The 12,042-nt window shown below is 29.3% G+C and overlaps 1 protein-coding gene across 2 annotated transcripts in view; it reads left to right on the forward strand.

Annotated features, from left to right (window-relative positions):
- Positions 1-12,042, forward strand: part of LOC129974933 (afadin-like) — a 110,165-nt gene that overhangs the window by 90,082 nt on the left and 8,041 nt on the right. For both annotated transcript variants that reach the window (XM_056087735.1, XM_056087736.1), the window contains exons 13-24: positions 1,510-1,750; positions 2,695-2,960; positions 3,614-3,781; positions 4,000-4,174; positions 4,405-4,493; positions 5,201-5,329; positions 5,418-5,483; positions 6,089-6,162; positions 6,244-6,362; positions 8,277-8,414; positions 8,536-8,977; positions 9,620-9,904. In XM_056087735.1, the coding sequence (XP_055943710.1) occupies positions 1,510-1,750; positions 2,695-2,960; positions 3,614-3,781; positions 4,000-4,174; positions 4,405-4,493; positions 5,201-5,329; positions 5,418-5,483; positions 6,089-6,162; positions 6,244-6,362; positions 8,277-8,414; positions 8,536-8,977; positions 9,620-9,904 (2,192 nt within the window). The remainder of the gene's footprint in view (positions 1-1,509; positions 1,751-2,694; positions 2,961-3,613; positions 3,782-3,999; positions 4,175-4,404; positions 4,494-5,200; positions 5,330-5,417; positions 5,484-6,088; positions 6,163-6,243; positions 6,363-8,276; positions 8,415-8,535; positions 8,978-9,619; positions 9,905-12,042) is intronic.

Here is a 12,042-nt window from a genome sequence, read left to right on the forward strand (position 1 = left end):
ATCAGTGAACCTTATAGAATTTCGAAAAGGAATTATTAATTTGAATGAAATTAATATATTTTGTTCTTTATTGGAAAAGTTACTAGCTGTTTAAATTTTGTACAGTATGAGAATCGTATATAATCATAAAAATTATTTTAAATTTATATTATTCAATTCGATTGATAAACAAATCTTTTGTATTTTAAGATTAGGTAATTGTACTATATAGTGTAATATATATTTGTAATAAATAACTAATATATTGTGAAATTAATATAGCAAATAGTATGATTTAATATTGATGAGGATTAATGACATGCAAGCCTGTTTCATTGTAATCAATTCTGAAATATGAGCTTTGTATCCATTAGTTTCAAACATTAATCAGTTTCAAGTTCCATCCCTTGTCCTTTATTTATTTTTAATTAATATTATAGCTAAAAATACAATTTTTCAAAAATTTGATTTTTTTAAGATATAAAATATTTTATTGCATTGTAGGAAATTACATTGTAGATATATTATTCATACATTAAATAATTTTTTTTCAATTCAAAATTACATAGTTTTCATTTTTGAATTCATTCATTAGACTTCTGTCATCTGAAACATCTAAAAATTTATCTCTGTTTTTGAATTTAATTATTATCTAGCACAATATGTCAGTATTTAATTAGTGTTGCATTACTCTAAGTGTTAATTGAAGCAAATCGCCTGAAGTGGAAGGGGGGGATTTATTTAAAATATAAATATTTTTAAAAGAGTTGTATAAAAAGACATTTCACTTAAATTTTTGTATATAAATTGTACCACCAAAAATAATGTTACTAATGGCACATGTAGCTTAGGTGAGAAACTGTTTTATTGAATTTTTATTTAATATCAATTGATTTATCTGTTTGTCATATGTGCATTAAATTATAATATTCTGTAGCTTATAAATTAAATTATGCATGGATGTTATAATTCCATTAAAAAACATACTTTAAATTCTTAAATATTTTGGGAGCTCTACTAATAATGAATTGATACAGGATAACACATTTTAAAAATAGATTAATAAAAAACAATAAATAAAAAATTAAATTTTTAAGTAGTTAATGATTTTACACTTTAATAAAAGTATTAATTTTAGGTAAAAACAAAAGTTAAAATAAAACTAAAAGACCTATGATAAAAATTTAGTTTTTTGATTAAAACTAAATTCAAACTAATATATGAGCTCAAAAATGTGCTACTATAATAAAAGTTTAGTCCTGCAATTTATAGTGCTCTGGTTCTATGTTAATTTTGAAGGATATATGATCTTCTTATAATTGTTTTTTTCTTTTAATTATATGAATATTATCTTTGAATTTACTAAATTAACTTAAGAAATTTTGGTGAATAACTTATATCGTGGATCACATCAAATTTTGTGATTTAACATGTGCAAGCTAATTTTTATTATTCAAAACTTAATTGTTCATAATTTTTTTTTTTTACTTTCTTTTTTTTTATATTAATATTTACTGATGCACATTGCAGGATAGATATCGTGATGCATCAGCATTAGCATTTTGGCTTGCAAATACTTCAGAGCTACTACATTTTCTGAAGCAAGATAGGCACTTGAGTGCTTATACCCTTGATGCTCAAGACCTACTGGCTGAAAGTGTGCAATTAGCGTTTCGAAGTCTAGTAACTTGCCTGCAAGTTGAACTTCAAGATGCTATGCCTGCCTTTTTAGAGGACCGAGATGATATCAATGAAGAGGAAGGCACAACTGGTATTGTTTATATTTTTGTTTTGTAGCTAACTTTAAAAAAAGAAATTAGGATTTTACTTTGTTTTGAGAGGTGGGGGCATTCATTTTGTCACACATACAGAAAAACTTTTCTTTTTTTTCAATTAAATTTGTCAAATAGCTAAATATTTTGACATATTCATTGTTTTATTTTATCCTGTTAAATTTTAATATATATTTTATCATGTTTCTGTAGAATAAATCTTTATAAATTTATTTTTCTCTTTAGCTTTCAAAAGCAAAAAAGATTTTGTTCATTTATTTCATAACATTTGTATATGTATTTTGAAGAAAATTTAAATTTTTTTTTCCCAAGAGAGGAAAATTCCCCCATTACTATTACATGATTAGAATGAAATATTTTTATAATCATATCTGTAAGTTTTGTTAGCTTATCTTGCTCTTTTATTTATTGCCAAGGTTTTGTTCGACTCTGAACAACAATAAATATTTGATTTGCTCATTGAAACATTGTTATATGGGAAAATATTCTTTTAAATTATTTAGAATAAAATTCTGCATTTGTTTTGAGATAGTTCCAAATTACAAATTATTTTTATATATAAATATCATAAAATTAAATATAGAGAACAATAGTTTTTTTTTATGAGCTCTTGTTTATTCTTCATGCATTCTGGTATTAGTTTTTTTAAAAAATCTTCTTTTTTTGCTTTCAGTGCTTTTACTTTCACACCACAATTATAAGATTTAATGACTATAATTATGTGCTAAGAAGGGCATCATAAAATCATTTTGAATTCATTGAGTAAATTTATATTTTTTAGTTCTGAAGAAATGATAAAAAAATTTTATGCTAGGGATTATTAATTTAATTTTTAAAATGTGTATAGTTGTTAGTGAATATATCATGTAAGCTGAATATTCAAATAAATATGAAAATTGTTCACGTTTTTATTTCTTTGTAGCTGATGTTTTGGCTGTCCTTGCTTCTGCTATGTCCTTGTTACGGCGTTGTCGTGTCAATGCAGCTTTAACTATACAGATGTTTTCTCAGTTGTTTCATTTCATTAATATGTGGCTGTTTAACAAAGTTGTGTGTGAGACGAGAACTAATCTCTGTACTAGAGTTTGGGGTGCCAGATTAAAACGCCGACTTGGTCGGGTTGAAGCCTGGGCAGAGAAACAAGGTTTAGAACTTGCAGCTGATTGCCACCTTAGCCGTATTGTACAGGTATTTAATGTTGCTTCTTATAAAATTGTCTTTGTTATTATTTTTCAATAATTTTATAGTTTTATTTCAGCTGTATCTAGAAACCAAGGTTAAAATTTTTTCAAATTCTTCTCAACATTAAATAAAATTTCAGATTCATAAAACTGGTTTTTCTTCTATGAATATAATGTTAAAAATCAATAAAAGTAACTTTAAAAAAATCCTATTTATAGGTGTTGCATTCTGTTTTGTTTTGTGTAATTAACCAGTATGCATTTCTAGACATTATTCAATGCCATGTACCTCCCATTAGGAATTCTAAAGTTAAATATGTTGTAATTTTAAATTTTCTCTCATTGTTTTATTTTTGTAATAACGCAAGAAATTAAAAGTAATCTGCATTTTTTTCTAATTTACTATAGTTATGCACGAGTTCTTTTTAAGGTGATTCTCTACTGATTTTTCTATAAAAAGGAAGATTTCAAAAAGTTTATTATTAGAATTTAATCATAGTTTGTTATTTTTACTGTTAAATTTTTAGTATAATTTTTTTTAAAAATCTTCTGAAATCTATATTTAAATTAAATTGCATATCAACAAAAAGATAGTGAAAAGTTTATGAATATTCTGTATTTTATTAAAAACTATATATGCTTTTTCTGTGTAAATTTCAGGCTGCTCACTTACTGCAAGCTCCCAAAAGTAATTCTGAAGATCTTGCTTCAATAAGTTCTCTTTGTTTCAAGCTGAACTCCTTACAACTACAGACACTTCTTGAAAGGTACCAGCCAGCAGAAGATGAACCTCACATTCCTCGTGAACTTATTGAAAGTGTCGTGAAGGTATGTGAAGAACTATTGAGTGTTAATTAACTGAGTTCAAATTTCTGTTACATTTTCCCATTTTATTTCAGAAATGTTAATTGCCAATTGCCATAGAATGAACAAGAAAATTGTCAATGTGCTTTTTCTCATGCTCTATTTTTAAACATTTTTTATATTTTTATATTATTGAAATTTATAGTTAAGAAGTATTTTTCTAAAATAAGTTAAATTCGCAGGTTGCAGAAAACACAGCTGATGAACAAGCCAGGAGTGAAGGACGAGAAATAAAACTGGAAGAAGATTCTGATTTGCAGCTACCTTTCTTGTTGCCAGAAGATGGATATTCTTGTGATATTGTAAGGGGTGTTCCTGCTGGCCTCCAAGAATTTTTGCAGCCTCTTATTCAAGCAGGTATCTGTGACTATTTTTATTTTAATTTTCTTACTGAAGATAAGTAAAATCACTGGATTCATTTATGTCAGACAATTAGAATGCTAGATTATTAAAGATTTAGGATTTATTTATTTAGAAATTTTCATCTATTTTAACATTTTTTTCTGATGATTTCTTATGTTTCTTAATATTCAAATGCATTTTATTATAACTTGAAATGAAATTTAATACCTGTGTCTTTTTATTAGGTTACTGCCGTTTAACCATTCAACCTACATCCTCTGGTTATTGGACTATATATATGTCTGATCAAGATATTGGAAGAATGCCATCTGGGGTATGTTATATCCATATTTATTTATTTATTTTGCAAATTTTTATCTTACTTCATAGTTATGAAAGTAATGTTGATTTATACAGTATCATTAAAACTGATAATTATTATATGTGTAGCAGTTGCGTTACTCTATCTGCTCTTTTAAATAATAGATGGTGATGTGTGATTAGACACACATCCCATAGTGCATTACAATTGTAAATAATAAGATGAAATGCAGTTCTGTTAAGATGTGCATGCTTGAATGCCTTGTCTTTGTGTTTGTTTTGTGTGAAATGCAGTCATTAAAGAAATGTTCTCGAAAACATGGGTCCTCTTGCATCCACTGCACAGATCATTGTGATCTTCATTCCGCCACATATGTAGATTTTAAGGACTAAACCACGAAAGTATTATTTCAAATAGTAGCGAAATTAATTGGAATCTAAAATGTCTTAAATTTAGTTTTAGTTAATGCATTTATATAGACATTTTTCAGTTTTAAAATAGTAAGCTAATACTTGTATGTTTTCTATATGTTAAATTAATTTTAGAAATTAAATTGAGGAAACATTCCTATTTATAAATGATTGGAATCAAAATTCTGAATCTAATACTAAGATGTTACTTTCCAAATATCACCAAATGCTTAGTCTTAGTTGTAAAAAATAAATAAAAAAAATAAATATATGGAACTCTATTTGTTATACAATGCTTTTCAATTTTAGGGTCGTAGCCCTAGTGTCCATAGTCATGTTGATGACAATAGCAGTTGGAAACATCATGAACCTGAGGTAGCTACTATCCGTCTACAGAAGAGCAATAATGGAATAGGTTTGAGCATAGTTGCAGCAGGGGTAAGTCATTATTTATTATTTTTATTTTATGATAACTTATGATAATTAATGTTGATTTAATATTAATTTGCCATGAATATTTGTAAAGGGTGCTGATCATGATAAATTGGGAATCTACATCAAATCTGTTGTGAAAGGAGGAGCAGCTGATTTGGTAAGAAATTTTTAATTTAGAAAAATGTAAATAGGTGCGTAAGAATCTTTCAAATTTTCATGCATTCTGTGCAGTCAAAACTTTTTATTTTACTTATTCCTTATTTTTTGATAAAAGTGAATTTATTCCCTGATTTCCAAATATCTTAAATATATTTTTCTGTTTCATTGCACATTTTGAATGGCTTTTAAAAATATACCCTTACTTGCACGAAAAACTTAATTCTCCATCCTTCCAAACAGACAGAATTTAAACTTGGAAATATTTTACAGAAAATGTGTTTAGTTATTATTGTAGACACTTATGTGAGCCATTATTTTGTAATTTTACGGGTTTAATATTGCAAAATTTTTAAAAGTTCTCTACAAAATAAAACCAACTGGCAGATAAATCATAAAGCTGTAGTTAATTTGGGAAAAAAACAGGATTAGAATTCTTTTCTCTTTATAAAAATACTTTTATCGGAAAATGATTATTTTGCAGATGCTTCCCTTTTGTATACAGCAATATCTTTTCATGGTATTAAAAATAGTATCAATTTCAAATATCATAAATATTTAGAATTTTATTTCTTAAGTATATATAACATATATTTTCAATTCTAGGATGGGAGATTGCAAGCTGGTGATCAGTTATTGAAAGTGGATGGCCATTCTTTAGTTGGTGTAAACCAAGAGAAGTAAGTTTTGTTTAAAGACATTTGTTTTTCTGATTTCATCTATTATCTGAGATACTTTATAATTTCTTTTGTCTTCTTTAGAGCTGCAGAATTAATGACACGTACTGGACCTGTTGTTACACTGGAAGTAGCCAAACAAGCAGCAATTTATAATGGTTTATCAGACTTGTTAAGTAAACCTTCACCAACAATTCAAAGAGGTAAGGAATTATGATTATATAGACATTTATAAAGCATTTTTATTTTTCTGTTTTAGTATTCCTTAAGAAGAGTATAATTTTTTTTTGTAGCGACGTTTTTTATTACAGTTCCTATACTCATTCTGTTTCTTAGTTTGTAGGCTTTCATGTCATTACTTTGATCATTGACAACTTTCTATAACAATCATTGATTTTTCTCAATATGCATATTTTTACTTTGTCTTCTTTTAACCTTAATAGATATCACTTTATTACAAAGGCAGAAAGCTTTTGGACACCCTCCTTGTGGATGTGAAAATTATGATTCCCAAACTAACACAAACCATTTTCAGAACTCCATCAATAACAATCCAGCTTTACGTTTCATAAAACAGATGCCAAACCGTTCTTATAATAAGCAATACAACAATTCTGATACTAATACTGGCAGACCTATTCGTAGTGGAACTGAAAAAGATGTGATAAAAACTAAAACAAAACACATACCTGGCTTGCCTTCAAAATTTACTGTTTGTCCATACAACAGAGCATTATTCAAACCTCGAAGTGAGGAATCGCTCATCGACTTTTATCTCGATTGTCCTTGTCCTTTTTGTCAATCACATTCGAGTCCAGCGTGTGTCCAATCAAAAGAAGATAGAAGTGCCTTGTATCGAGTGATGGAAGATTCTGAAGATGACTGTTCATTGTGCCTTCTAAAGAAACGTCATGTTGCCAAGGAAAAATCCGACCAGAATGTATTCACCTGTGCCCTTTGCAAATCGCAACAATCCCATAAGTGCATATCATTAGAAAATTTATCTCTAGTTTGTTATTACCAAGAATATTCTAATGGTTGTCAGTACTTTGATAAAAATGGAAATCATAAATGCTGTTTGAAATGTAATGCAACTAACCATGGTTGCTTGAATAAAAATAAAGTATTCAAGGAATACAATAGAAAGGTTACTCGGGATATTTTTTCCTTGTTGCCACACCAGAGGACTTCAAAATTCAGTAGCACTGAAACTCTATGCAGCTCTGGAAGTTGTGCTTTGGAGTTTTCGTCTCAACAAGCTAGTATGTATGCTGGTACAGTTTTGCACAGTTAGGCATGATCATTTTGTCGATTATTTTGTTCAGTTTTTCTGTTAGTTTTTTTTTTTTTTTTTTTCCACATTACGCACAGAACAGTGATTTATGTTTTCTTATATAGAATGGATTTTCTTTTGATTTTTTAGTGTTATAGTCCTCTTTTCTCTCTTCGATCTTAAATTTTTTTAATAATTATTTGGCATGAATTTTATTTTTTTCTGATGTTCATTTTTATTTGGACGTAGTTTTGCCTTTTATTATTTGGTATTTAGTTTTGCTTTTTTTTGTTAGGATTTAAGATTTACTTGCACTGATTTATGGTTTTTCTTTTTTATATTTGGATTTTCTGTGCACTCTTTTAATATTTTACTGTGTTTTATTTACATTTCATTATCAATTTTTAGATATTGTTTGATATTTGTTGGTAAAATTTCACTGTAAAATAATTTTAATTGTTATTTATAATACATTGATAAATAAATTCTGAATACATGTTAATGTTTCTTATGTTTTGATTCATTAATAAGTACTAATGATTTGTAAATTAACTTCAAAAAATGATAATTTTAAATCTGTTAAACAAGGGAATTGCAGCATTAATTGAAAGTTTTGAAGGGTCTTTTAAATGGAAAAATTAACTTCTTTCTCTGCATAGTTCATTTTTGGTTTAAAATTCATTAATGGTTATAGATAAGAGTTTTGAAAAATGGGCTTTTGTTTCAACTTCCATTAATTAACTTTCCATCTCGTAATATTAGAGTAATGAGTAGAAGCATTTGATTCAAGTACATTTCCTCTTTTAGCATCATTAATAATATCTTGTTTTCTTGGTTACCTTAGGACCACGAAGAATGAGTGAACGAGACATTCCATCTAGAGTCATGCATGAAAATAGACCTGACAGTAGATTACCTACAGGACCTGGTCAGATGATGCCTCCTCGCATGCAGGGAAGCAAAAGTGTTCCTTCATTAAACAGTATGTTTTTATTTTCCTTTTTTCATTGAATATACCAATATAATTATTCAATCAATATCATTAGATTCAATAATTATCAATAGAATTGTTCAACATAATTAAATCTTCAAACTTATTGTAGGTAATCATGATGCGGAACCAGCCCGAGTCCATGCCAATGGCAGCATCCGCTCCCATGAAGTTTACAATCCTGCTTATAGCAGAACGTCTTCCACAGCCTCAATACCTAAAGCTAGTGATTATCCTGATCAACACTCCAGATCAAAATCTGCAAATAATCTTCGCCAAGAAATGCCAGTGGATCCTAGAATGCAGTATGGGAATCCACCAGATGATCCAAATCCACCACCTTATCCAGGACCACCAGAGGGCAATAGAGTTGTGCCTAATCCTCATGTACCGCATTCTCAGCCAAGCATGCATCCGCCACCTCAAGTGCCATCCATGCCGCCTTCTGCTATACAGGAAGAGAGGCATTATCAAAATATAAGTGTATATCAACAGCCACCGCCTCCTCAACAAATGACAGCTCAGCAGCCAAATCCATACCCACAACATCCCAGGTAATATGTACTATTAATGTAAAAATATAATTAACCTGTTGCAGTGCTATGTCAATTTTTCATTACATTCAGAAAAATCTAAATTTTGAATCCTTTACAAATTTGTTGCTGTATTTTTAGATAGTGTATGATTAATTAATTATTAAATTTGTCCATAAAATATATATGGTCCTTTTAGATGTTTGTAGACCATATAAGTTTATAAATTATTGTATCGACTAATTAAAAATAATTTCAAGAACAATGCCCAGCCCATTTGATATCCCCCCACCCCTCTTTTCTTCTCACACTTCTGTAGTTTAAATATACAGTTTCTGTAAGTTTCTTTTCTTATGGCTGTGTAAGTATTTTAACTACCCATATTAGATCAGTTGTTGAATTTGTGCTTTTTTCCTATTCCTTTGTTATTTTAGTTTTCTTTTATTTGCAGTCTTTAAGAAAATGTTTATTTTATATCTTATTATGAAATTATCTGTATACTGATTACATTTTTGAACTTTCTATCTTCTACATATTCTTGATTGATAGATTGAATACATGCATATTTCATATGTAAAATGTATATTTTTTGTTCAGGTGATTTATTATCTTAACGTAATAAGTATTTTCCTTTTTTATTTCATGCTGTATATCTTTTATTAGGTCAGTTGCTCAAGCTCACCCACAGCATCCACCTAGGATGCTACATGGATCTCAATCATCCCTCAGCAGACCTGATCCTCAGGGACTACAATCTCCTGTTGATCGCTCACGTCCTTTGTCCACTTTAGTATCCCCACGGGAACAGGAGCAGTATGCCAACTCTATGGGTTATCCTCATCCTAATGTGGGTCCACCAAGATCGCCCAAAGGTTCTCAACATGGCTCTGTTGACTCTCATTATGGTCCTCAAGGTTATCCTCCTCCTAGGCCACTACATGATCAGAGGTAATTGAATATTTATCACAAATATAATTTATTGTATGTTTATTTTTTAAGAGAAAATATATTTGCTGTTTGAAAATTGTGCATATCTAATAAATTGTTGAAATAATCTATACTAGGGGTTCTGCCCCTTGCTTGCTTATGCTCGCCAACCCCCATAAACTGCTAATGCAATTCCTCTCGAATCCCTTCGCTCGGATCCCATCTACGAAACCACTTTAGTCTAGCAACAGATACATTGAAATTATTCAATGTACTGCTTCAATTCCTGTGTATTGCTGGAATAGTTTTCCACTGTGACAGAGAATGCTAAAATTACTTCTCACAGAAAGTCGGTAAGCATAAAATTGTAGCTGGATGACTCGAGTATATTTTGCAGATCTTCCTTCGGCAGAATGTTTCATATTTATGTTCCAATCTAATTCTCCTTTTGGAAACAGCAAGGGATAGACCATGGAATTCGCATCATTGGTTTAATGGAGAAATATTTTTGCAGCTATCGCCTATAGGATAAATACAGATGTCTCGATTAGCAAGTGGTTCGCAATTATCTCCAACAAATATCACTGCAATTTCTGTTTTTGTAATAGGGTGGTTAAATCTATGTGTATCTAAATTTCTAGTCTCCATGAAAATCATCTTGATATTTGTAGCAGGTATATTTATTTATATGATGTGTCTGCGGGTAATAATCGATGAACAGATTGATTGCTCTCAATATAGAATCGAATCTTTCCATCACAGAGAGCAAACATCCTTCATTTCTCTCCATTCGTTTTTCAGTGGCTTCACTGGTACCAGACACATATAATTGACCATAACCTGGTTTTTTATGACCACTGTGTATAGGAGAAACCATATAGTATATCTGACCATGAATCCTATAGCAATATGACTCTGTTCCAGGAGACGGTTTAATTTGAGCTCTCATGGAAGCAAAAGTTAAAGCAGAATTATATTCTCTTGTATACTTCCGATAGTTTCTTCTTTCGATTGAATCACTGATCAGCAAGTCTTTCAATATTTCTGGTGGATTCAACAGATGTTCCAAAACAACTTTTTTATCATGACAACATTTTATGTATTTGCCACTTGAATTTACTCCTTTTTCCCAGTAACGTACCTGGCAAAAAGAACAAAGTCTTGACATAGTACCACAACTATGCTACTGTAGTTCGGAAACTTCGCTACGTACACATAAACGTTTAACCCTATCTCGTTTATTACGTGGATCTTCTTATGAATGATTCTTGAGCATTTTCATTGGACTTGTCAGATCTTTTTCGACGATTTCGTTTTAAAATCGATAGGGCATGACTCAAACTCATTGCAAAAAATTTTTTTCCTTTTTTTGACCATTATTTATTTATTTATTTATTATTATTATTATTATTTTGTTAAACAAATTTTCAAACCGATGCAAGAATAGCGTTTGCTTAATCTTATCAAACCGCATGTTGATGTTCCCGGGCGAAGTTGAAGTGGTGCCAAACGGCGATTAACAAATTCGGCTTGCTTTTGTGTCCACATAAGCGTTTTATATATATATATATGTAAATTTTTGTTGATTTTATTTTTACATACTTTTATTTTGGTCACCAATTTTGTTTGATTAAATATTCTACTTTTTTAAATTCTAAAATATATGAAGTTTTTTCAGAAATCTTTTTTTGCTACATTGTTGAACTAGCTGCTTTATTTTGTTTTCTCTTTCCTTACAATCATTCAGTTTTTAACCACTCTAAAAGAAAATTTATCTGTATTTTATCTTCATTTGTAGGTCCTTGATTTCATACAACGATTATCATTACTAGGGCATATCTAAAGTGAACAATGATTTAAAAGTATAAATGATAAATCTTTATTAATGTTTTATTTATTATTTTTCACAAAATTATTAAATAATATCTGAATAATATATATATAGAAGAATTGTACAATGCCCCCTCCCCTTTTTTTAAAGTTGATATGAGAGATCACTTTGGTAAAATAAACTACATCATTGCATATTTTTATTTTATTTTATCCCCCCCCCTCTCTCTTTCTGATTCCAAATACAAAATCAATAGGGAAAGCAAGTGACATTCATTTTTTGAAATTTTTTATTAAGGTAAGATAAGGGACATAATTTTTCCTATTCT

This window comes from Argiope bruennichi, chromosome 7 (assembly GCF_947563725.1).
Source record: "Argiope bruennichi chromosome 7, qqArgBrue1.1, whole genome shotgun sequence".
In the NCBI taxonomy this organism is placed as follows: Eukaryota; Metazoa; Arthropoda; class Arachnida; order Araneae; family Araneidae; genus Argiope; species Argiope bruennichi.